Below are 26,178 nucleotides of genomic sequence, written 5' to 3'. Positions count from 1 at the left end.
TGCTGGAGCAGGAATGACAGAAATTGACATTGGGAGACTCACCAGTGTGGAGGGAAGAGGCTGTGTGATGAGTAGTTGAAATAATTGGATAGATTGGGAAGCATTACTGGGGGCAGGACACCAGACGTGTTGGATCACCTCTGAACATTAAGCGTTTAGAACTTTCCCCAATACATATTGGGTGTTTAAAATTCAGTGTAAAATGAGGAAGTTTTATTGGATTCAGGAGTTAATGGGAGAGCTTTTTTTTTTCAATTAGAAAAGCGCCCTGTGCTGTTTGCTCCTATAGACCTCATATTTAAACTATGTATTGTTAATGCAATTACATTTTTTTTTCTTTTTACATTTTGGCTGTGCCACAAATTGAACCCACGCCCCCTGAGTGGAAGCAAGGAGTCTTAACCGCAGGACCACCAGGGAAGTTCCAATGCAATTATGTTTTTAAAGTAATAATCCAATATTGATTTGAACTATTGGGTTCACAATATTATAAAAGCACACATTCCCAAACCCCCAAAACTTTGCAGTTATGGTGTTAAATGGACTAGAGTTAACCAAGTACAGAGACATGTGTTTTCCACTACCGCAAGTTACTTTATTTTTCTGTCATTCAAGTAGTTCATCATAGCCTTGATGGTACTTGGGATTTATTTTAATAAGGTATGGTAAGACATGCAGACCAGGAAATGAATGTTTATGAAGCAAGAACTCTCACAGATCCCTAGAAAGAGGAGGCACAGCACACCCTGCAGGGGGACCGCACAGTTGGTCAGGAGGCAGAGGGCGTGGAGGACATCATGGGCAGGAGCCTTTACTGTGGTTTCCAAGGGAAGGCACAGGTGAGGCCGTGTAAACAGGTTCACGATTGGCTAGTTTGAAGAGGCTCAGCAGTCCCTGGGGGCGTAGGGCTTCATTGTCTAGTACAGTAAATCCCCTATTTATGAACGCGTCCCCTTCTGAGAGAGCATTTGTAAGTCCAATTTGTTCGTTAGTCCAACAAAGGGAGCCCAGGTACCCAACTAACATAATACTGTACTGTAATAGGTTTATAATACTTTTCACACCAATAATATATAAAAAACAAACACAAAAAATGAAACATTTTTCATCGTATAGTACAGTAGCTTGAAAAGTACAGGAGTACAGTACAACAGCTGGCGTACAGGGACTGGCATCGCGTGAACAGGCAAGAAGAGTTACTGACGGGAGGAGGGAGAGGAGGTGGGAGGTGGTAGAGCTGAAGGATCGTCCGCAATAGAAGATGGAGGGCAAGCTGCAATTTCACTCATGCCTGATGTTCATGGCACAGGTTCTGGTTCCCTGCTGGATTCAATTCTATCCACCTTCTTAAAAAAACGATCCAGTGATGTCTGGGTAACAGCTCTTTTTTTCTCATCATAGATGACACGGTAGCACTGTATTGCATTCTGACCAGCTGCTGCAGCCTTCGTGTACCATTCTGTGTTTGGGTTCTGTGCCTCCAAAACTAGCAGTCCCTCCTCAAATAAAGAAAACCCCCTTGCCATTTCCTGTGTCGTGAATCTCTTCAATTCTTCAGTTACCTCTTCCTCTTTTCTCTCTTCGTCCTTTCTCTGGGCCTCCCATTCCATCAGGTCTTCATTAGTAAGCTCTTCCTGTTGCACAGCAAGGAGTTCAGTGACGTTGTCCTCCTGCAGATCTAGCTCCAGCTTCTCACTGAGGGTCATTAAGTTGCTGAAGACCTCTTTGGACTCCTCATCCACCTTCTCAAATCCAGGAAAATAGTGAACAAACTGCAGGCAAAGGTTCTTCCAAACCCCATTCATGGCAACAGCCGTAACCTCACGCCAAGCAAAGTCAGTGTTTTTATGGCCTTGTAGATGTTATAGTCCTTCCAAAATTATCACAGGTTTGTTCCCGATTCATCACTTGCCTTTACTGCCTGGCGAAAAGTGTGACATCAATAATATTTATTGAAAGTCGCTATAGCTCCCTGGTCCATAGGCTAGATGAGTGATGTAGCATTCGGTGGCAGATGCGGTACTTTGACACTGGGATGAAAGTTGTCCATGAATTGGGGGGCAGGGGGAGGTGGCCCGGAGATTGTTGAACAGCAGAAGAATGTTGAATGGGACGTCCTTCTCCAAGCAATATTTCTCTATCTCTGGGATGAAGTGGTAGAAAAACCAGTCCTGGAAAATGGCCTGTGTAACCCAGGCTTTGGGGTTACTCTTCCACACAACAGGGAGAGAGCCCTTGGCTGTGTTTGTAAGGGCTCTTGGATTGTCTGAATGATGAACTAAGAGAGGCTTCAGCTTCATATATAGCTGGAAGCACTGCCACCAAACAGTTAGCCTATCCTTTGCTGCTGTATAGCCCGGCATCAGCTTTTCCTCCTTACTGATGTAACTGTGGTCTGGATTCTCTTCCAGGACAGACGTCTCTCATCCACATCAAAAACCTACTCAGGTAAATATGTGCCTTCATCAATAATTTCTCAAAGCATTTCAGGAAATTCTTGGGCAACTACAGTATCTGCACTTGCTGCCTCACCACCTACTTTTACATTGGGAAGTTTGGCTGTAGCCTTGAACCAATGAAACCAGCCATGGCTGGCATCAAAAGATGCGCCCTCTGATTCTTCGCCGTGTTTCTTCTTCGAGTCTTCATAAAACCTTTTAGCTTTCTCTTGAATGAGCATTAAGCTGAGCTGGACTCGATGCTGATGCTGAACCTGCATCCACACAGTGAGAAGTGTCTCCATCTCCTCCATCACTTTTCCACACTTCTTTGGTATTATTGCCGACATCATCGGCACAGCAGACTTCACATGTTCCATGATCTTGTCTTTGTTCTTTGGAATTGTGCCGCTAGTCGAACGATTCATGTTATAAAAATGAGCGACGTCTACCATCTTTTCATCTCACTCCACTCAATTTTTTTCACTTTTGTTTCCATCGTTATGTATTGGCGCTTCTTAGCAGTACCAGCTACATCACCATCGCTTTTACACTTGCTTCTGGACATCCTGGGCTTGAAATAAAGATACTGTACTACTGTACTCTATATAGTACTGTATGGTAAGGTACACAAAAGTACAACCATTTGTAGAGGATGCCCGCACCTGAAAATGTACGCCAGACACGTGAACTAACGTACGTGATTGGACGTGTGAACGCATGTTTGCATCTTTGAAAGTTCGCACTTGAAGGTTTGTATGTAGGGGACTTACTGTACCTAGCCTTTGGAGGAATTGGGACAAGGGGATATCGGTCTGGAGTGTAAGAGCCCAATAAAGGAAGTCATTGGGATTGTGGGCTCTGGATTGTTTGGTTTACATTTGAAAGGTGCATGCAAGGGAGAGGTTTTTTTTTGGTTTTTGTTTTTGGTTTCCTAAGAATTGGCTAACACTGGGAGGGGCAGTTCTTTCACGCTAGCAAGGTGTCAGATGTCAAAGCATCAGAATGCAAAAAAGAAAGACGTGATTAATACAGTCATATAATGATGCACGTGTGCAGTCCAGGAGTTGTGACCACCTAGTCTATAGCTCTGATCTACTAACTAGAGACCAGAAAATCCTAAGTTGTTATAAATAAGGTAGGCCCAAAACACTAAAAAACTGCCTAGGGAACCATTTATAAGGCATGAAATAGACCTAGCCTTGAAGCACTGGGACTGACTCTGATATTCCCAATATTCGTGCTGATGAAGCTCTGTGCTACTGATATAAAAGTCTTTCTTTAGGCTGGTAGCTTCAGGGGGCTAGATAGGGGGCAGCTGAAGAACATGAAATGAGAATGACAAGGGCAGGAAAAGAGCTTTAAAAATGTTTATTCAAGGGGAGCCATCAAACTAAAAATATAGGAGCTATGAAGACAGTAAAAAACTAACCATTCAGAAGATGAATTCATTCCAGATAAAAATGGAAAAAATGAGCAGTCTTAAAATGACTTTGTTTAAAATGCTGTCTTAGTCTGCTCAGGCTGCCATAATGTAATACCAAAGACTGGGTGGCTTAAACAACAGAAATTTATTTTCTCACAGTTCTGGAGGCTGGGAAGTCCAAGATCAAGGTGCTCGCAGGGTCTGCTTCTGGTGAGGGCTCTCTTCCTAGCTTGCAGAGGGCTACCTTCTCACTTTGTCCTCATATGTCGAGAGGGAGGGGGTGTGGAATCTGATGTCTCCTCTTTCATAGGGACACCAGTTCCAGTGTATCAGATTACCACCCTTCTGACTTCATTTAACCTTAATCATCTTCTTAAAGGCTCCATCTCTAATACAGTCACATAGGGGATTAGGGTTTCAACATATAAAATTGGGGAGGGGACACAATTCAGTTCAAATATGCCTCTAGCCACTCCAAATTCATGTCTTTATCATGTGCAAAATATGTTCATTCTGTCCCAACAACCCCCAAAGCCTTAACTCATTCTAGCATCAACTCTTAAGTCTAAAGTTCACAGTCTAATCTAAATATCATCTAAATGAGATATGGATGAGACTCAAGGTACAGTTTGTCCTGAAACAAAAATTCCTCTCCAGCTGTGAACCTGTGATACCAGACAGTTTATGTGCTTGTGAACTACAGTGGTGGGACAGGCATAGACATTCCCCACTCCAGAAGAAAGAAATGGGAAAGAGGGATGGGGTGACAGGTCCCGGGCAAGTCCAAAACCTAGTAGGCAAATTCCACTAGATTTTAAGGCTTGGGAATAATCCTCTTTGGCTCCATGCCCCACCTTCTGGACCCACTGGGGTGGCAGTCCTGTGGCTCTCTGCTGGGTGGGGGTCTCATCTCCAAGCCTTCAGTTGGAGGTTGGCTGGCCTGTTGAAACCAAGGTGATGGCCCTACCCTTTGAAGCTGAAGAGGCAGCGCCAATGATCTCTGAATGGCCTTTGGAATAATGCTTCCCTTTTCTTAAAGAATAGTGTACATTTGCACCCAAATAGCTCTGCGGTCCTGTCTTGTAGAATCTAAGGTTGACAGCCTTCTTTCATTTCATCCTGTCTCAGTCTCCTTGACTGGCAGTGTTTCTGCTAGTAGAATCCCATCTCTATCCCTTGTTTTTGCTGAGGTAGCTGAATAAATTTGTGATTCTAATCCCTGCTAATCTTCCTTTCAAATGGTTGTTTAGCCATACCCTCAGTGTTTTCTTCAGTACAAGCTTTCTCATTTTTTATAAAATGGGTAGACTGAGAATTTTTTAAGTCTTCAAGTTATGGTTCCCTTTTGCTTAACAATTCTTTCTTTAGTTCATCTCCCTCTTCTTGCATTTTACTGTAAGCAGTCAGGAGGAACCACACTGCTCCTTTAACGTTTTTGCTGAGCAAACTCCTCAGCTAAATACCCATTTTTTTAAATTTTATTTTATTTAAAGAAATTATTTTTAATTTATGTTTTATTTTTGAGTTGGATCTTTGTTGCTGTTGAAGGACTTTCTCTACTTGTAGCAAGCAGAGGCTACTCTTCATTGTGGTGCTGGGGCTCCTCAGTGCAGTGGCTTCTCTTGTTGCAGAGTATGGGCTCTAGGCATGCAGGCTTCAGTAGCTGCAGCACATGGGCTCAGTAGTTGTGGTGCATGGGCTTAGTTGCTCCACAGCATGTGAGATCTTCCTGTCCCAGGGCTCGAACCCATGTCCCCTGCATTGGCAGGTGTATTCTTAACCACTGCAGCACCAGGGAAGTCCCTAAATTTTATTTTTTAATTGAAGCATAGTTGCTATATAATATTATAGAAGTTACAGGTATATGATTTAGTGATTCACAATTTGTAAAGATTATATTCCATTTATAATTATAAAATATTTACCATATTTCCCATGTTGTACAATATATTCTTGTAGCTTATTTTATACCTAATAGCTTGTACCTATTAATTCCCTCATGTCCTGTCCCTACTTGTAACCACTAGTTTGTTCTCTGTATCTGTGAGTTTCTTTTTTGTTTTATTCACTAGTCTGTTGTATTTTTTAGATTCCACATATAAGTGATACCATGTAGTATTTGTCTTTGTTGACTTATTTCACTTAGCATAATGCCCCCCAAGTCCATCCATGTTGCTGCAAATGGCAAAATTTCATTCTTTTTTATGGCTGAGTAGTATTCCATTGTATATATGTACATTCCGTTCATCTGTTGATGGACACTTAAGGTGCTTGCATGTCTTGACAATTGTGATTAATGCTGCTATGGACATTGGGGTGCATGTATCTTTTCAAATTAGTTTTTGGTCTTTTCAGATATATACTCAGAAATGAAATTGTTGGGTCATGTGGTAGTTCTGTTTTTGGAGGTTTTGAGAAACTTCCATACTGTTTTCCACAGTATGAATGGATGCACAGAGTGAGAAGTTAGAAGTTTTTAACAAAGAGAAAATATAAAGAACAACCAGCCAGAGAGGAAGAATACAATAACTGAAATGAAAAATACACTAGAAGAAATCAACAGTAGACTAAATGATACAGAGGAATGGATCAGTGATCTGGAAGACAGAGTAGTGGAAATCCTGCCACTGAACTAAATACTCATTTTTACTGCTTGCAAGTTCTGTCTTCCACAAAACACTAGAAGACCAGATCAGCCAAATTTTTTGCCCTTTATAACATGGTTATTTTTTTCTTACAGTTTCCAGTAACATGTTCATTTCCATCTGAGACGTCACCAGAATGACCTTTACCATCTATGTTTCTACTAACATTCTGTTCATGATTATTTATGTATTCTTGAAGAAGATACAGACTGTCTCTAGATTCTAGCAAGGGTTCAGAAAGGAAAGGAGAGTTTGAGAATACATAAATAATCATGAACAGAATGTTAGTAGAAATATGGATGTTAAAGATCTTTCTGGTGAGGTTCAGAAGGCAATACTGCTTTCACAGCAATTCAGGCTTTTCCTAATATGCATCTCAAAAACTCTAGCCTCTACTCACTACCCAGTTGCAAAGCCCCTTCCACATTTTTAGTTATTTACTACAGAAGCATCCTACTTCTTGGTACCAGGATCAGAGAGGAAAAGGAAGGAATGACCTCTGTTTAAAAAGATAAAATCATATATGTGAATAGGAAAAAGATCCAATTAGTAACCCCAGAAACTATATCAGCATTAAAAAAGTCATAAAACTGAAAGTATAAACTCTGGAATGAACAAAGTTAAAGACTTAATAAACTGGAAGAGAGAACTAAGAATTATACCCAGGATGCAGCATAAAGAAAAAAATTGAAAAAGTTGTTGAGATATGGTGTTCTTCAAGAATCCTTGTTTTGTAAAATTTTAATGGGATTCTAGCAAAATAGAGGAATATTATAGCAGCATATTCAAAGAGATAATGCCTGAGAAATTTTAATGTGTATAAATAAAAATCAATAGGGAAAACACTAGTCTACAGTTTACCAATCCAAGAACAGTTAGGAAAGGAGGAGAAATGAAGCCGTGAGAAATTGCTGATGAACGTAAACCATGGAATAAAATGGTGAGTGTAACTCCAAATACATTATAGTGACAGTAAATGTAAATGGAGTACATGATTCTGATTAAATTAAAAATCAAATTATTAGCTTGCATATAAAAAGATCAGTTACATGCTCTTTATAGGAGACACTGACACACACATACACACATTGCCACACCCATGCATACCTACTACCCTAAAACAGAACATTGAAAAAGAAAAGAAGAAAAAGAGATATGCCAGGCTATATGGACCAAAAAAGAGCTGGTATAACAGTATCGCTCAAAATACAAGATGAAGCAAAAGCATTAACATGAATAAAGAATATGTATGAAAAGAGTATAAAAATTATAAATTTATGTATACTTAACGCAGACAAGCTGTAAAACACACACACACAAAAAAAAAAACCTACAGAAACTCAGAATTACAAAATAAAGTTGACAAACTCATTATCATAATGGCAGAATTTAACACCTCTCTTAGAAACTACTTATTTGGAGAATATATAACAGAGGATTTGAATAACACATATAGCATGATTTTGAACGTATATGTCTCTGTATCCAAAAGAGAACCCAACAGAGAATGCATTCAACATTTTAAATGTATAAAATTTACTATATACTTTCAGTCATAAAGAATCACAGTGATTCACATATCATCTGCTCACTATGTAATTAAATTAGAAATGAAGTATTATAAATAGTAATGGAAACCCTGAAAAAATAAAAAGCCTAAACAATGAATGGATTAAAAAATAATTCACAAAGAAATTATAAAATGTATTAACTGAATGATGATTAAAAAAACTAAATTACTAAAAAAATAAAAATAAAAAATTTATGAGATGTAGCTAAAGCAGTACCTAGAAGTTATGAATAGTCTTAAATGTATTTATTATAAGTAAATGAGCTAGCATTTAATCTAAGAAGCTAGATGAAGAAATCAGAAGAGTAAGAAGGCTGAAGCAATGAAATTATAAAAACAACACATTAATCTAGGAAAAACATTAATGGAGATAATTTTAAAAATCTATTCCTTTGAAAGCTAGTAAACTAGTCAAGTCTCTAGAAAGTTTGAGCAAGATAGATATATTGGGTTGGCCCAAAAGTAACATCTCATGGGAAAACCCGAATGAAGTTTTTGGCCAGTCCAATACGTACGTAGATTAATGCGTGATTCTTATCATGGAATACTACTATACAGCAACTAGACTGAATGAATCGGGCCTGCATGTATCAGTATACAGAAATCACAAAAACATATGTTAAGGAAAAGAATAAAGTTGCTGAATGATAAAAATTTCTGTTTTATTTATTCTTTGGATAAAGTTGTATGTTATATATAAAAATGTATATGTGTGTGTGTGTGTGCGCGCACGCGTGCATTAGTGTGTTGCGGGTATTTATGTAACAAAATTACCTATTAACATTCTATTTCTTAAAAAAATGGAAACATACGGCAAAATGTTAGCATTTAAAAATCTTTTAAGCAATAAAATAATATACATATGCTTGACGTCTCTTTTTCACCTTTCCTATATCCCATTCTCTTCCTTTCATCCACAGAGGTATCCATTATCCTGAAGTCAGTATCGTTTTGTTTTATTTTACTTTTCCAACTAGTTTTATACCTCTGCATTTTGGAAAAACTCCCACTGTCACAAAGTAGTTTCTCTTTTCCCATTTTAGGAAACTATAACTCCTCCTTTGACAATTTTGTTTTCTAGTAGTTTCTTTTACATAACAAAGGAATGATTTCATTCTTTGGAAAGACTTAGCCAACCAAATGAATACTGACCTTTAGACCCAAGGCCAAAAAGAAATCAATGTCTTCCTAGCACCAGTTATGCTGTAGACATGTAAAGCATAAAAGTGGAAAATACAGTCACCATTCACTACAGATCTTTAGAGTACCTACTGGCTCATTTGGCTAGCATGGGAGGAATGATGGAGAAATATGAAAGGCATTGCCCAATCCTTTCTGAAAAAAGATGGCTTTTTGTACAAATATATACTCCATCCCCCCAATTCTTACATGTTGCTTTTGTGGAATAAAAGTTGAATATATGTATTATACATATTATATATATATTTTCCATTCAATATATCATAGTAATTAATTACCATAAAGAGGATTAGTTTTCTCATAAAGGTAGCCTATGAATAGCTTTGTTTCTGAAATAAAATAAGATTTTCATCCTCAGTATCTTTGCTGTACTTTTGAAAATGTTTCATCTTAATTACATCATTAAATGCAGGTTGATTGATGATTATACAGATCTTACCAGCTGGTAAAGACCAATATCAGAAAGTCTTAATTGCCTTTTGTACATTCTGGATCAGACAACTGGGTCCTTTTATAGTTTATCAGTTCCTAAATTTTCTAAAATTTAATAAATTGACTTTCTCAATGATACATTATACTTGAGCATCCTGAGGGGGAAAAACATTTATTGACCATTTCCACATGGCAAGAATCTCCTCTATGAGTTACAATTGACAAATTAGTTATTTTCAGCTTTTCTTTACCTCCTATTATTTCTTCTTTTCAAATTTGAGGGACTTTTGTATATCTTTATTGGCTCAAAAACTCACAGTTGCACTGCCCAACTATGTTTTTTGCCCCTTTTATTATGGAATTGTTGCTATTTAAAAGAAATTTCACACAAGCATGTAATTATTCCCAAACACATCACACCAATATCCCATTTTTTGCAAGATGAATAAAACTAGTATATCCCAGAACCTGTGAATAGTAGACTGTGAAGATATGACTATATCTAAAACACTTTAGTCAAACTGATGTCTTATTGCCACCCACTGAAATTCCATTTGTGCTGTGTTCTACCTCTTCAGGTTTAAAATTTGCAGTCATTACCAATCTATGTAAAATTTCTATATTCTTAGAAAAGCTCACAAATTCAGACATTTTTTTTTTAGTACACATTTAGCCAGGCGTTAAAAGTAATATAAAACTAACACAAGGTATAACCATTTACCACAGGAATTTGGATTTGTTGAGCTATGTATAAACATACCAGCATAATTCCTGATGTTGCAAAGCAGCATATGAGCCAATGTCTAATGAAATCAAATGCTCGTGCATTATTAAAAAAAAACAATTAATTTGAGCTGGAATGGTCAAGGACAGCTTTGTGAAATTTCTAGGAGAGTAGAACCCAAGTGGCTACCTAGTCTGTGGATATGTAGAGACCAAGGGTAGTTGATAATTGTACGTAGAAACATGAGTGTATCTTGTTCGGGAAACAGTGGAGTGTCTGACCTAGCTAAAGAAAAGGTTCTACACTGGGAAATAGTGAAGAGAAAACTGATTACTGGAGCAGGTTGCATTGTGGAGGATCTTCTATGACCTAAGAAGATAAATGTAGAGCAAAGTTTATTAATATATTCATTTATTAATTCATTCATTAATAGGGTTCCTCCCAAAGGATCTCCCAGGTCAAATAAATGTGGAAAATACTGTGTTTTCTGTACTGTGGGTCTTCTCTAAGACATTAATATGTTAATGGGCATTTTGATTTCTGAAAAGAAAATACAGCATTTCCCAAACCTATGTGATCATGGAACCCCTTCTAGGAAAACAATGCGTGGATCAAGTATTCAACATGTATTGGTACTAATCTCAGTCTACAAACTGATATATGTAAGATATGTACTGTTCTATACTTTTAAATAACTCATTTGATTTCTAGTTTAATCTTTTGTTCCCAGATTGGCAGAAATTCAAGATCGGTTTTCTCCATGAGTGTGTCCATGTGCTGGAGTCTTCTAGTGCCAAGGAGTTAGGAGGTTATGGAGTGGGGAGACGACATGTAACTTATCCTCTGTGTCATCTGTGTATGCTGGGCATCTGCTGAGATGTCCTAATTCCTATCTGATCCCAGGGAATTGGTCTGTACAACTGTTGCTGAGACGTGTCATTCAATTCCAGTGGCTTTGTTCCTTCCATACCATTCTGATTGATGGGAATAACTTCACTGATGTGTTCCATGTTGAGGTACAAGAAATTCTGCATGAATGTACAACACCCCATCTTTCTTAGACATGTCATTTAGTTGTTCTGTGAGGGCTTCCTGATTCCTCTTGGTTTCTGTTCAGGAAATGGGTCACATGTTCCGTACATCGAATGGTTTTGGGCTTTTCCCATGAGGTTTCCACCTAAATCTTTACTCTGTGCCATGAACTGTTTTGTTTTGTTTGAAATAAATTTTCAAAACTGATAAGCAACAAAGAGCTCTTTTCCCCTCATATTCTTCTGTAACTTCTGTTCCCTGAGGAAATGATCTAGCTGTCTCTTAAGACAGCTTAAGACGGGGAGAAGGGTAGAGGCAAGAAATATCTGAGGAAAAAAAAATCAATTATTGTTTCAGAGATATTTTCTACCACACTTCCTAACACCCCTTGGGAAGTGCTGTTCTGAAGAACGGAGGGTTGAAAGTGGATGAATAAAGGGAGGTGTGTGGTAGTAATGCTGTCGAGTTATGATTTTCATGTCTGGTAGATTACAGGAATAGCCCTCAGTAAATAATGAATAACTCATTGTCTTTGTGGTCTTTTGTGGAGTCCTCTCCTACACTGACTCTTGAAAAGCCTCTCGTGCTGTTGGGAACTCTTCTTCCACCATGTGAAGAAGACTGGCTAGCTTGTTGAAGACAATGGGGGTCGACCCAGAGCCAACAGCAACCAGCAGACATGTAAGTCAGCTCCAGGTGAGCTGCCAGCTGACTGCAGGGTGCGTAAGTGATCTTAGTTGAGACCCAGACTGCCAGATGAGCCACCACCAGTGTTAATATGAATCATAAGCAAATAAAATGGTTGTCTAACCCACTTTTATTAATATAAAAATGTACAGTAAAATACAAAAAACATAATATGGTAGGAATAGAAGATAGAGGAGATATTTTGTGGGAAGATTTTCTCAAATATGCATACATGGGATCAAGACAAAGAAAACTCAAATGGGATGAGCTGCGACCTTGTAAGGTCTTAACTTTCATTCAGTGATCTACAGTGTTTTCTTGGTTTAAGGTGCCTCATGTATATCCTTCTGCCAGGAAATTCATTTATTTCTGGACAGGATCTGAGGATTTAATCCAGACTGAACAAAATCATGCACATGTTTCGTGAAAAGAGTTCTCAAAGAGATATTTCTTTTAAGCTCTTTATTGGAATATACTTGCTTTACCTTGTTGTGCCAGTTTTTGCTGTACAACAAAGTGAATCAACTGTATTTATACACATGCTCCCATATCCCCTCCCTCCCGTGACTCCTTCCCAACCCTTCCTATCCCAGCCCTCTAAGTTGTCACCCATCATCCAGTTGATCTCCCTGTGCTATGCAGCAGCTTTCCCCTAGCTATCTATTTTACATTTGGTAGTGTATATATGTCAATGCTACTCTCTCACTTCGTCCCAACTTCCCCTTCACCCCCCACCCCGTGTCCTCAAATCCGTTCTCTACATCTGCATCTTTATTCTTTCCCTGTCACTGGGTTCATCAGTACCATTTTTTTAGATTCCGTATATATGAGTTAGCATACAGTATTTGTTTTTCTCTTTCTGGCTTACTTCGCTCTGTATGACAGACTCTAGGTCCATCCACCTCACTACAAATAAATCAGTTTCATTCCTTTTTATGGCTGAGTAATATTTCATTGTATATGTGTGCCACATCTTCTTTATCCATTCATCTGTTGGTGGGCATTTAGGTTGCTTCCATGTCCTGACTATTGTAAATAGTGCTGCAGTGAACACTGTGGTACATGTTTCTTTTTGGATTATGGTTTTCTCAGGGTATATGCCCAAGAGTGGGATTGCTGGCTCATATGGTAGTTCTATTTTTAGTTTTTTTAAGGAACCTCCATACTGTTCTCCATAGTGGCTGTACCAACTTACATTCCCACCAACAGTGCAGGAGGGTTCCCTTTTCTCTGTATCCTCTCCATCATTTGCTGTTTTTAGATTTTGTGATGATGGCCATTCTGACCGGTGTGAGGTGATACCTCATTGTGGTTTTGACTTGCATTCCTCTGATGATGAGTGATGTTGAGCATCTTTTCATGTGTTCGTTAGCCATCTGCATGTCTTCTTTGCAGAAATATCTATTTAGGTTTCCTGCCCATTTTTGGATTGGGTTATTTGCTTTTTTTGATATTGAGCTGCATGAGCTGCTGGTATATTTTGGAGATTAATCCTTTGTCCGTTGCTTTGTTGGCAAATATTTTCTCCCATTCTGAGCGCTGTCTTCTTGTCTTGTGTTTGTTTTTAGTTTTTGTTTTTTTGGCGCATGGCCTTAGTTGCTCTGCAGCGTGTGGTATCTTCCTGGGGCAGGGATTGAACCCGTGTCCCCTGTGTTGGCAGGCGGATTCTTAACCACTGCGCCACCTAAGAAATCCCTTCTTGTCTTGTTTATGGTTTCTTTTGCTGTGCAAATGGTACCTAAGTTTCATTAGGTCCGATTTGTTTATTTTTTATTTTATTTCCATTATTCTAGGAGGTGGATCAAAAAGGATCTTGCTTTGATTTATGTCATAGGGTGTTCTGCCTGTGTTTTCCTCTAAGAGTTTTATAGTGTCTGGCCTTACATTTAGGTCGTTAATCCATTTTGAGTTTATTTTTGTGTATGGTGTTAGGAAGTGTTCTAATTTCATTCTTTTACATGTAGCTGTCCAATTTTCCCAGCTCCACTTATTGAAGAGGCTGTCTTTTCTCCATTGTATATTCTTGCCTCCTTTGGTGCTCATATGTGCGTGGGTTTATCTGTGGGCTCTCTATTCTGTTCATTGATCTATGTTTCTATTTTTGTGCCAGTACCATACTGTCGTGATCACTGTAGCCTTTAGTACCGTTTGAAGTCAGGGAGCCTGATTCCTCTGGCTCCATCTTTCCTTCTCAAGATTGCTTTGACTATTTGGGGGCAAGACTGAACCAGGAAGAAATAGAATATATGAACAGACCAATGACAAGCACTGAAATTGAGATGGTGATTAAAAATCTCCCAAGAAACAAAAGTCCAGGGCCAGATGGCTTCACAGGTGAATTCTATCAAACATTTAGAGAAGAGCTAACACCTATGCTTCTCAAACTCTTCCAGAATATAGTAGAAGGAGGAACACTCCCAAACTCATTCTACAAGGCCACCATCGCCCTGATACCAACACCAGAAAAAGATGTCACCCAAAAAAGAAAATTTCAGGCCAATATCACTGATGAATATAGATGTAAAAATCCTCAAAAAAATACGAGCAAACAGAATCCAAGAGCACATTAAAAAGATCATATACCATGAATGCAAGTATTCCATGAATACCCTGGAATGCAAGGATTCTTCACTATACGCAAATCAATCAGTGTGATACATATTCACAAACTGAGGGATAAAAACCATATGATCATCTCAATAGATGCAGAAAAAGCCTTTAATAAAATTCAAATGAGGTATTATAGGAAATACACAAAAAGGAAGGGTCAGGTGTGATGGGGAATTCTAATCTTCAGTGACTTTGAAAATTGTAGACAGGTGGCTAAAGAGAGGAAAAGGAAGGGTCAAGTGTGATTATGGAGATTATAACCTTCGGGGACTTAGAAAATTGTAGACACGTCGCTGGGTGGACCCATGCTAGGCGGGGTCTTGGCATCATCCTGCAGTTGTGCCTTTTTGTAAATCACTATCTCTCTCACTGTCTTGGATTCAAGAGGTTGTTCTGTTGTCACTGATGAAATGAAAAACAAACAGTTATCTAAGGATAAGCATCTTCTCAGATATTAGGCTCATCTCAATGCCTGATTAAATGGCTTTTCCTAACGGTTTCCTCAAAGCAGTGAGGTAAATGTCATAAAACCAAGAAATGTGAAAAATATGAAGGAACTCATGACACATGTCCTCAGGTTCTGAATCTAAATGCTGCCACATAAAATGGACTGCTATCAGTTAGCTGTGATTAGCTAGGCTCAGTTAGAACTAGCTCTGATCTCATGGAAACTTCTACTGGCCCCATTAATTGCTTTTTTACAAATTTATTTTACATCCATTGTTGTATTTAATCTTTTCAATAATCCTAAGATTTAGACATTATTTTTATTCACATTTTAGAGACGAAGAAACTGAAACTGAGCTAGAATAACTGGCTGAAGTTAACGCAGCTGGTAAATAGAGGCACATGAGGTTATAGTCTGGAAAGGCTGTTTGACGTGAAGTCAAGTCCTTTTTCTCTCAGTGATGCTGGTTCTTTTCAACCTATTTCAAAGACACGGGGTACCTGTGGTACGTCAGGAACCACTGACCAGAAAAAGGAGAGAGAGGGGAATAAACCAAGCAGTGCTCTGGGCCTCTCACTCTGGTTTCAACCAGAGCACATGTGATACATATATCAGTCCCATTTAAAGTTTTGTTTGAAAAACCAAATGCTGTATTATACCGTGATGTCTCCTAATGCTGTGCTTGCAACTTCTTGCAGTTAGATCTGTCTCATCCTTTCTTTGCTCTCACAACAGTGTGAAACCTCACCTGACCTGGAGCACATGGAAATCGTTGCCCTTGGGATGTGCTTTAGGCTCCAGGACAGCACAGTCTAAAGATCTGCCGTGACCCCTGGCAGCCTTGCTGTCTTTCTCATCAAGGCCAGTTAAATTATTCACAGTACCTGCAGCCTTCTCACGGCTATCAGTGATATCACTACTATCACAACTCATTGAGCTCTCTTCAAAGAGGGAAGTGATATCTTCTCCAAATATCTTGAGGCAGTTTTCAATGAGAAATTGTACAAAAGAAATCTGTTACACAAAAGGGCAAAAAACAAGGTATTATTTTACATATGGCATAGTGGTAAATCACACTTCATATATGAATCTTGGCTATAACAAAAAAGCAAAATAATCCTGAGAGAAATTCAGACTTGATTAAAAAAATATATATATATATATATATACACACACAGACATACATATTTATAAACCAGTTTTCTCTAAGAAATAACCAATACTTTCAAGAGGACTTTGGGCACAGATTTTAAAATTCTTTCAATCAGTGGGCTAAAGTTATAATTTGTGGGCTAGTTTAAATAGCGAACATTTTTGTAATGATGGTTACGTCTTTAATACTAGGATAATTTTCAAGTAACCCACATAGAATGTTTGGGGCCAAGGTGTATATTCTCTTATTAAATTTTATTTATTTTTATTTAAAAATTTTTCCAGTTTTATTGAGATATAATTTATATATAACATCTTATTAAAATTTATAAAGTATCCAATACAGAAAAACTTGTGTGGTTTACTTCAGTTAAGAAATATCTGAAATATGGGAAGCAGAGATTTCAGTGGTTTTTTGTGAAAGAAGGAAGCAGCTGGAGAGAAAACATGTCTGCTTGTCTAACTGCATTGCCTTGCCTCATGCTTGCTCTGGGTAAGCTTGAGGGAAGAGCTGTGATCCTATTAGGCATGTTGTGGCTCTGTTAGGATGTTCTGAAATCTTTTACTAGTTTCTTCATCCTGTAGTGGAGGTGAAATAGTAGCCAAGTATTTTTCTGAACGAGCCAGCGGGAGGCCAGCATGTGTGGAGCCACAGGTGCTCACGTTGCCCGAGCCACCTAGGATGTGCCAGCAGTGACCGGAGCCGCAAGGTGTTGGCATCACTATGTAATGATGAAACCATGGCTTGGAAACTTTGCCCAAGTTTACACATCCTTCAGTGATTAGGCTGAGAGCTGAACCTTGGCTCTCAGACTTCAAAGCCCAGATTCTTTTCTATCATATCATCCTACTCTCATCTTTCTATTGTTTGGGTCTCCTAGATAGAAAAGGAGAAGTGACTCAACTGCTCTCAGCTTCCCGCTTAATAGCCCACCTTCCCATATCCCACCAGAGAAGGACTCTGCCACTCCAGGGGAGTGTAATTAAAATGTGCACTTTAAAAAACTGGTCCATCAGAGTTAATACCACAAACTTCAGGTTCAAAGCGGGGACCCCTTCCCATAAGGCATAAAAATGAGAGATCTTATTACCTTTTTTCTGAAGTCGTTTTCTAATGCTGAGCTGCCAGAATGAGGTGGGCAAAGAATGCTTGGGGCTATACACACTGATAAATTGTGAGCTGTCATCTGATTGGATGAGGAATTCTGCTCAATGTTGCGTAACACTCCAAAAAGGTATTGCAAGAGAACTACATTAGCTCTTGGCAGCTGGCCTAAAAGACTAAAGGCAGAAGAATGCATTTCTAAATAAAACAAGTCATTTTGCTTAGGAAGTGGAAATACAAAGACAGAAAATAGAGGACTTCTTCGTATACTATGTACACATTCCACTCTCACAGAGTTGCAGGCATGAATGCATACAAAAATGTTTCATTGAATTTAATTCCTGATCCAGATAAGAACTCCTCTGGTTAGTTATGTGTTTGACAAAGTTAAAATCATATACCCCTGGCAGACTGGTCCTTTAGCATCTCTTTTTAGACCAGTGGATTTCATCTCCAGCAGTTTCATGTATTTAGAAGGTATAAAATGGTCAAGGATTCCATATTAATAAGATTAGGAGAAAAACACGAATTCAATATCAGCAGTAAGGCATGTGTCTATTTTTTATACTGGCTGCCGTGGTTAGGATCAAGTGGAACCCTTTGACATTGGTCATTATTTTAGTGGACAAAGCTGTAAACTATAAGCTAATATTTTCCTGAGAGTATGTTGGTTGCATTTTTGAGGTGTGAACAGGGTTGAGTAATTATTGCATCATTACCTCTGGGCTGCAGCTATTTTCTCCTCCTCGTTCCCCTGGTCAATAACACCAAGCCATTTATCATAGAGACTGGCCGAAAATATACTTCCTTGGATATTTCGAAGAAAATCCTTACATGGGTAAAAATATATATATTAGTCTTAAGTTAAATATGTTGGAGAAATTACAGAGAAAACATTTAGTTGAAAAATTGAGTTCAATGCCCATTTCCTTCACAACTACACAAACTGTGATCCACACAGAGCTTGGCTCTGATTCTCCATAGACTTGCACATCCAGAAGCATTGCTTGGATTTTCTGCAACTGAAATTAGAAGCATAAAAGTAGAGTCTGGGCTGTAGAGAGAGTGAAGCTAAAGCCCCTTCTATCACCTGGAACTTACTCTTTGTGTACATGTTAGCACAGTAGCACAAACTGACAAGGTCTGGTGATAGCTCATCCTAAATCGTATTAGTTTTTTGAAAAGAAATGCACATACCCATTTTGCTTGTTTACTTTAGACACAGTGCTTGCTCTTAATTCAAGCAAGAGAAGTTCTGAAACAAAAAAATAACCAAAAAACACACTCCCACATGCTCTTGCATCTTAAGAGAGAACTGGGCTTTCTGACTTGAGGTATGTGTGCTCCTTGGGAAAAAACTACTCTAATAACAGTTTGTCTTCCTTTTTTTTTATAACTATATAAAAGTTTGTTCTGCAGACTTCTAAGCAGCAGGTGTTGAAATATATCAAAATCCCCAGTGGGTAACTACATGTTACCTCTTACAACTCCTTGAATGGAACACATCCTCCTAAAAAAAGGAAATTAAAAATTTAGATGTATAGCAGCTTCAGGCCTCTGAGTATCAGGCTAGTGATATGCAAATGTAAGTTTCCCAAGTGGAGGCCTGGAAAATTTGTCCCTTTAGAGGGCTGAGGAACAAGTCTTAATATCATAGAATTGGGCCCATTAAAATTTATGAAGTTGTAATCTTCTGTGCAAGACTGAGGGGAAATTATTGCATTGCCTTGCTAGTTTCAAAGGCACACCTTGCTTCCACTGATCTTAATATATAGCCCGACTTCTCTTAGTAGTAGTTTGTCCAGGAAGTGCTTCTAGGCAACTATCATGATTATAATCCAGTAACTGTCCACTTGTTCTGATACTTATTGAGCTACTCTTTGTGCCAGACACTCTGCTGAGTACTGGGGATAGAGCAGTGAAGACAATGGACAAAGTCTCAGTTCTCTCAAACCTTCACTGTGTTATTGGTATACAATACCCACTCACGGTCTTTAAGTTCTTCACTGTTTCCTACGGAGTGACCCCAGTGTCTTTGGAGAGAAGCAGCACTCCAGCTTTGGCTGGTTCTGGGAGTCTGGGAGGGTGCAGCAGGGCCTTTGCCTCATGTGTACCAAACTGCATGCACTTGGAGTGTGTGTCTCCTCTCTTTCCTGGACCCTGTGCTGCAGAGTCCACTGGTGGGGCTGAGTGTCATTAAGCCAGAACATGACCCATGCAGAATATGCCAAGGGTATCTGCTGTTGGACCTCTGTTTACAGAAAGTTTAATGGCAAGCTCGGTGCGGGACGCATGATACATTCATTTCTGATTGAGGCCAACTCTCTGGTTAGTTTGACACGTGGTATCATCAAGGTCAAGGTTGCAAAGTCTGATCCTCCACCAAGGTCCGTCAACTTTAGGAAGAGAAAACTTTGGGAATGTCTAAGAACCGTACCCATGAGTAGCCACCCTCTTGCTAGTCTGTGCTTATAACACGGAAATAGGTAAGAGCCTACTAACTCTTGCTAGAAAATCAAGTCAATTCCATGTGTGTACCTTACAGAGGGCAACACTTAGCTTGCTGTTTGCCTACCTAGTGTGTATTATTATGGTGCGAGTGTAGTAGCGGTCAACTCTAAGTCATTTCTAAACTGTCGCTCTTTATCATATAATCGAATTATGACCGAACAGTAATAGGGGACAGGGAAAGACCACATGTTACTGAGTTCCTAAGATACTTTTAATAACCTGTTTACTACATTAACATATTTTTGTTCAGAGCTACTAACAAGTAGAATGTAACTAGACACTTGTAATTCAGCTGTATCATTTCAAACTCAATCTATTTTTGTATGAATCTATTGAATTTTCAGAATTCCAAACTGATTTTGACTGCTGCACCCACTTTAAAAGTCAGATTTATAGGAAAAGGCACGTGGGTAGGAGCTGGTTACCATGTAACTATAACCGCAGGTGGTGGGTTAAACATAACAAGTATTAACAAAGGATGCCAAAGGTGGTACAAGGAGGAAAAAGGAGGAACAAAGGGTGGAGTCATCCCTACACTAACTTTAAAGTAAAAGGCATTGAGAGACAGGGGAAGGAAGATGAAATGGTCAGCGATTTCAGTGGCCTCACTGAGCATTTTTTGATTTATGGTAAGGCAAATGTTTACTTACTGTGGTAAACTTCTGTAACTGTTTCCAAAAGCTTAATATGAATTTTCTTTAATATGAACTTTGCCTTCATTAGTGGCGAGGAAGTCATTACAAGCAGGAAGCTTGTTTTGGTAAACACTCTGTGTGTATAAGTGTGTGTTTTGAAATTTATTATTTTTATTCTTTTGCATAGAGTGTTCAGGAGTAAATGGGGGAGGGTGTTGTGTGATGAAAAAGGAAAGTATATGTAACATGTGGGGCTTTTAACACCCAAAGTAGCTTCCTCCAATTCTGACTTGGTGAAGTTTTCTTTTTTTTAAGAACTTTTATTGAGATATAGTTAACATACAATAAACTGCATATATTTAGAGTGTACAATTTGGTATTTTTTTTCTTAGTAATGTATATATGGCAGTCCCAATCTCCCAGTTCATTCCCGCCCAACCCTCCCCACTTGGTGTCCATATGTTTGTTCCCTACATCTGTGTCTCTATTTTTGCCTTGCAAACCGGTTGATTTGTACCATTTTTCTATATTCCACGTATATATGTTAATATACATTTGTTTTTCTCTTTCTGACTCATTTCACTCTGTATGACAGTCTCTAGGTCCATCCATGTCTCTACAAATGTCCCCGTTTTGTTGCTTTTTACAGCTGCGTAATATTCCATTGTATCTATGTACCACATCTTTTTTTTTTATATTCAAATTGTTGTTTTATTTTTTATTTACTTTTTATTATTTTTTTGGGGGTACACCAGGTTTAATCATCTGTTTTTATACACATATACCCGTATTCCCTCCCTTCCTTGACTCCCTGTACCACATCTTTTTTATCCATTCATCTGTTGATGGACATTTAGGTTGCTTCCATGTCCTGGCTATTGAAAATAGTGCTGCAGTGAACATTGGAGTGCATGTGTCTTTTTGAATTATGGTGCCCTCTGGGTATATGCCCAGTAGTGGGATTGCTGGGTCATATGGAACTCTATTTTTAGTTTTGCAAGGAACCTCCCAACTGTTCTCCATAGTGGCTGTATCAATTTACATTCCCACCAACAGTTCAAGAGCATTCCCTTCTCTCCACACCCTCTCCACCATCTACTGTTTTTAGATTTTCTGATGATCCCCATTCTAACCGGTGAGGTGAGTGAAGTGTTTTTATATTACGCCTGGTAGGGTTCTTGGGCAGTCATGATGCAGGACCAGTCATATAGCTTCAGAGTTACTCTGTGTGGATAATGCTAGAAATTTCCCTACCTTGAAGACGGATGCTGCCACAAGAACAGATTCCTCATCCAAGTTCACTTTGTCCCCAGAGTTTATCTTCTCCTTTAGGGCTCTGCATGATTTTATACCACCTGGTTTACTGAAGATGCCTTCTGTGAGTGGCCCTTTTTGATTGATAAAGTAAAGTATATCCTATAGAGAAAAAAAAAGAAAACTGTGTAGCATTTCATATCTACAAGCTCAGAGCACAAGCTTGCCCCCTTTTTGACAGAGCTGAGGTGTATGAGGGTACAGTGCTAGAGCTGCAAGGACTGGAGTCAATTTGAAATTTTTTTTCAGTGTCTCTAAATATATTTTCTACCCAACAATCCATTTTACATTCATACACTGAAACATTTTACACACTTGCTTAATCAGATTTTCCTTTTTAGTAAATTTACACTAAGTCAAACTTCTCTGCTTTGAGGCGTTAGTAGAATCATCCTCTCCTCCTCCACTGTTCCTTTCTCAGTATTACCTAATATAGGTGCTCCTTCCTAAGTGTAGAAATCTTTTTCCATACTCATTTCCCATTTGTTTTTTCTTTTTTCCGTGACTGTACACCCCATTTCTACTTCCGGTATTTCCTCCCCTCTCTTAAAACAGGCTCAAAACCCTTCTCCTCCTTCTCTGATCACATTCCCTTCCCATCAGTCTTTCATTTCCTTTTGCTGTGTCTTCAGGTCCTGTACTTACAGGGTAGAGAGATAACAGATGTTGGAGTCAGGTAATCCAAGCACTCTGAACTCTGTTATGCTACTCATCTGCTGTGTGACTATGGGCACAGCACATACTTTATTGAGGCTTTTTTATTTTTCATTTATGAAGTGGGGATGGTAATTATCATAGTTAGCCCCAAATTTGCTGTGAAAGGTGCAAGGACTGGGGTAGGAGCTAGCATGTACCTATTAATAGCGTGATAAATTTCTTCATAGATAGCGTAAGAATCCCTGCATCTAGGACAGTGCTTGGAGGGATAGTGGACCGTGAACAGATGTTAACACTGACAATTCAATACACTACTTTGAGATAACAGAGGCCAAACTCTGTGACTTTCATTTGACACATTCTGTCAGGATTAAATGATTCGTATTTGCCAGAGGATATCTTTATGCTTAAGCATGTGAATTACAAATGAAATCTCTGTGAGATGTTTTGAGTGGTAAGGTGGAGTAGACTCAGCTGAAGGAGACTTGAGACTTGTATGGAGTTCAAGGAAGGAGATGAGACTATGAGGATGAGGTGGGTTTTCAGAGATTCATATGCACAGAGCCCGTTACACTTGATCTGACCAGGTGCAGGTGGGTCTTTGCTGAAACCAGTGGAATGGCCAAGAACATCTTTTCCTTGTTGTATTTGCCTTATGACTCTGCGCTACCTAAATCAGATCCTATTTGAAATAGTGTTAACAAAACTTCTCAGTCAGAGCCAGGGGCTGTCTAATGACGTCTCCATTTGAGGGTGGATTTGGGTGAGAACACTTGATCTCTCAGAGCTCCCCTCCTCAGGAGGGCTGCAGAAGCCCAAAATGAGACCTACTCGGATTGGGGTGGGCAGGCTGTCATCATCGCACACATCCTCCAGAGAAACTCCAAAGAGTGGTTTTGGCTTTGTGGGCAGTGGGGCTGGGCCCTGGCTGTCCCGGCGAGTCCTGAAGCTCTGCCAGAAGGCCCAGTTTTTGGCAGAACTCTTCTTGACTGTCTTTTGGCCTGCATCTAAGAAAGAAGTGAGATTATTACGAATAGCAGTGTAGTTTATTTAACCTGATTTCCACGGTTTACATTTTACAGCATATTCATTGCAGTGGCCGGAAGAGAGAAAAACTGAGTCATTTGTTGTACAGAATTTCCCACATTCTGAAATTGGCTACTTGCATCCTTGTGGTGTTAATGTGTTCTTCTTCAACGTATCCTGCAACCCAGTATTTAAACTTAGAGGCTTGATTAGACTCAGGACTGATTCTCCCAGTGACAGTGTTCCCCAGACAGTGCTATCTACTGCCTCTTAACTGTGTCCTGAGGCACTTAACCTGTATTATACAAATTTCCTGATGTTAAGTGTTATCAGTGGATTCAGGTGTCAGATCTCATTTTAAAAGCCAAAAAGATTTGGAATTCAAATCAAGCAGAGTTTGGTAATCATTTACTTTTGTAGTAGGTTTCTTCCCACTCTTAGATTTCCTGTTTGGCTGAGTACCCAACCATGGTCAACTTTCTCCCGTCAAAAGGATCGGCCTGTCATGACACATCCTGCCTGACCCCACTTCTCAGCCAGCTTCTGGACCTCTCTTCTGGGTGGCCACAACCCTCTGGCAGCTCTATAGATGACTTTCTGCAGTCAGGGTCCTTGGGAAGTAGTCATTAAATGCTGGCTATATGGTAAGATGCCAGGTGGCCATCTTCCTGTAACACCCTACCCAGCTACCCAGGCCCCTGTCAAAGGAAAGCTGAAGACAGGCTTTTAAAGAAAAAGTGATCATCAATGAAAAGCTGAGTTCAAAATTTCTACTGCCTAACTGTGAGTATTTTCTGGATATTTGCTTAAGTAACCTGTTTAACATTTACTTAAAAAACCTGCTTAAATAACCAACTAAAAAAGTCAACAGAGGTGCCAAGTTGTAGGAAAATAAACAGATGAGCAACATTTTACCAAATATCCTTAAACGCCCATCCACTTGGCTTTCCTGAGACATAGTGAGTGCATCACCATGTCCACTCATGTGGACGGAACACTTCTGGTTCTGGATGAGAGAACCAGAAGGCTCCTGTTCTGCCAGCTAGTTGGATAAGTTACTTTAAACTCTTTGAGCTTTGGTTTGCTCAAATTTAACATAAATGATGCTACCTACACTTCATTGAACTACATAATGTAATGTACTACTCAACACAAGACATGGCTCATAGCAGCCTTAGCAGAGGTAATTTCCCCCCCCTCAGAGAGCCTAAGGCAGCCTAGACATCAGTCTCCTCCCTGCAAAGCAGACCCCACCCCATTCTTCAGTTGATTTTGCAGCCTGCAGATGTGCAGTCATGAACGAATGCCACCAGTCCACCTTAGGCTCTTCCTGCCCTGGCATGTATACCTCCATCATTTTAAAAGGAGAGAATGAAGAAAGCAAATACATTCTTAAATCCAGGAGGAGATTTTTCTACCTTAACATGTACAGAAGTTTAAGATACATGTTTAGATAGGTTGAGTTGTTTTATGCAACCTGGTTTCCCTATTCTTAACTTGACTGTATTATTTTTAAAGCTATCCAAATGTACTCATGTATTACAACTGTATTCATTCACTGTTCAGCTTTAATAAGAATACTCCTAAAAAGAGTGCTCTATCCCTTGCTATAAAGCTATATATCCAGCTACTCTATGAGCATAGACAGAAAGCAAAATAGACATTGAGTCCTATACTTTCTCAAAGATACTTTCAGGCTTAGTTGGACCTCTCATAATGTACATTAAAGTTCATGTTGCCTCTGTGACCAATCAAAATATATGCTATAGCCATGAAAACTATGGAGACTAGTAAACAAGCTAACCTTACAACCTCATCTTTCTTACACAGTCTTGGCAAGATGTAGTTTAGTGTTTCCTGATGCTCAGATTAGGGTTTGAATATTAAAAAAATATATAATTTTTGAAACTTTTTGCTTACAGAATAACAATCATAACAATAAAAATACTTTAAGTAGGAATTCTATTCTGGCCCCAGTACTTCCCAGATTAATTAAGAACATTTTATTCAGAGAAAGAAATATCAGTGGGACAATATTGGAATGGTAGGGGGAGAAAATTGCAAGAGGGAAGATTTTTAAAAACCCCAGCCATAAACGTTCAGTTCCAATCGCAACCTGGGTCTGAAGCAAACGTGGAAATGAGACTGCTGTGGGGGTAGAATTAAGAGTTCAATTCTAACCAGAACCCCCAGAGCCACTTCAGCCTAAGTCCAGAATAGATTTGAAGTCTTTTCTAAGCCATACAGTCATCTAACCACCTCCTGTGAAGGCACGAGATGCTAGACACAACATGGGGAACATGTGTTCCCAGGCCATAAGAAGCTCATACTCTAATAAGACATACAGATGTGTACAGATGTAATTATATGTAGGCAGTGCTCTGGGGATACAGAGAAGGGAGATGTGTACCTGGAGGAATTAAGAAAAAAAACAAAACCAAAAAACCAAAAGCCAAAACCTTCCTGGAAGTGAGTTGGATCTTGATTTCAGACCTTTGGTGTTTCTCTGAGCTTGATTCTGTGGGTATTGGGGCCTGCCTATACGGTTCCCTTAACCCCACATGGA

The 26,178-nt window shown here is 39.1% G+C and overlaps 1 protein-coding gene across 1 annotated transcript in view; it reads right to left on the bottom strand.

Annotated features, from left to right (window-relative positions):
• Positions 1-26,178, bottom strand: part of LOC130844427 (rho GTPase-activating protein 20-like) — a 145,510-nt gene that overhangs the window by 101,319 nt on the left and 18,013 nt on the right. The window contains exons 9-13 of the mRNA XM_057720676.1: positions 23,418-23,593; positions 21,870-22,031; positions 18,189-18,298; positions 17,456-17,645; positions 15,961-16,226 (exon numbers count right to left, since the gene is read on the bottom strand). Coding sequence (XP_057576659.1) covers positions 15,961-16,226; positions 17,456-17,645; positions 18,189-18,298; positions 21,870-22,031; positions 23,418-23,593 — 904 coding nt within the window. The remainder of the gene's footprint in view (positions 1-15,960; positions 16,227-17,455; positions 17,646-18,188; positions 18,299-21,869; positions 22,032-23,417; positions 23,594-26,178) is intronic.

This window comes from Hippopotamus amphibius, chromosome 2 (genome assembly GCF_030028045.1).
Source record: "Hippopotamus amphibius kiboko isolate mHipAmp2 chromosome 2, mHipAmp2.hap2, whole genome shotgun sequence".
NCBI classification, from domain to species: domain Eukaryota; kingdom Metazoa; phylum Chordata; class Mammalia; order Artiodactyla; family Hippopotamidae; genus Hippopotamus; species Hippopotamus amphibius.
The sequence above is the reverse complement of the archived record's forward strand: the minus strand, read 5'-3'. Positions and strand labels throughout refer to the sequence as shown.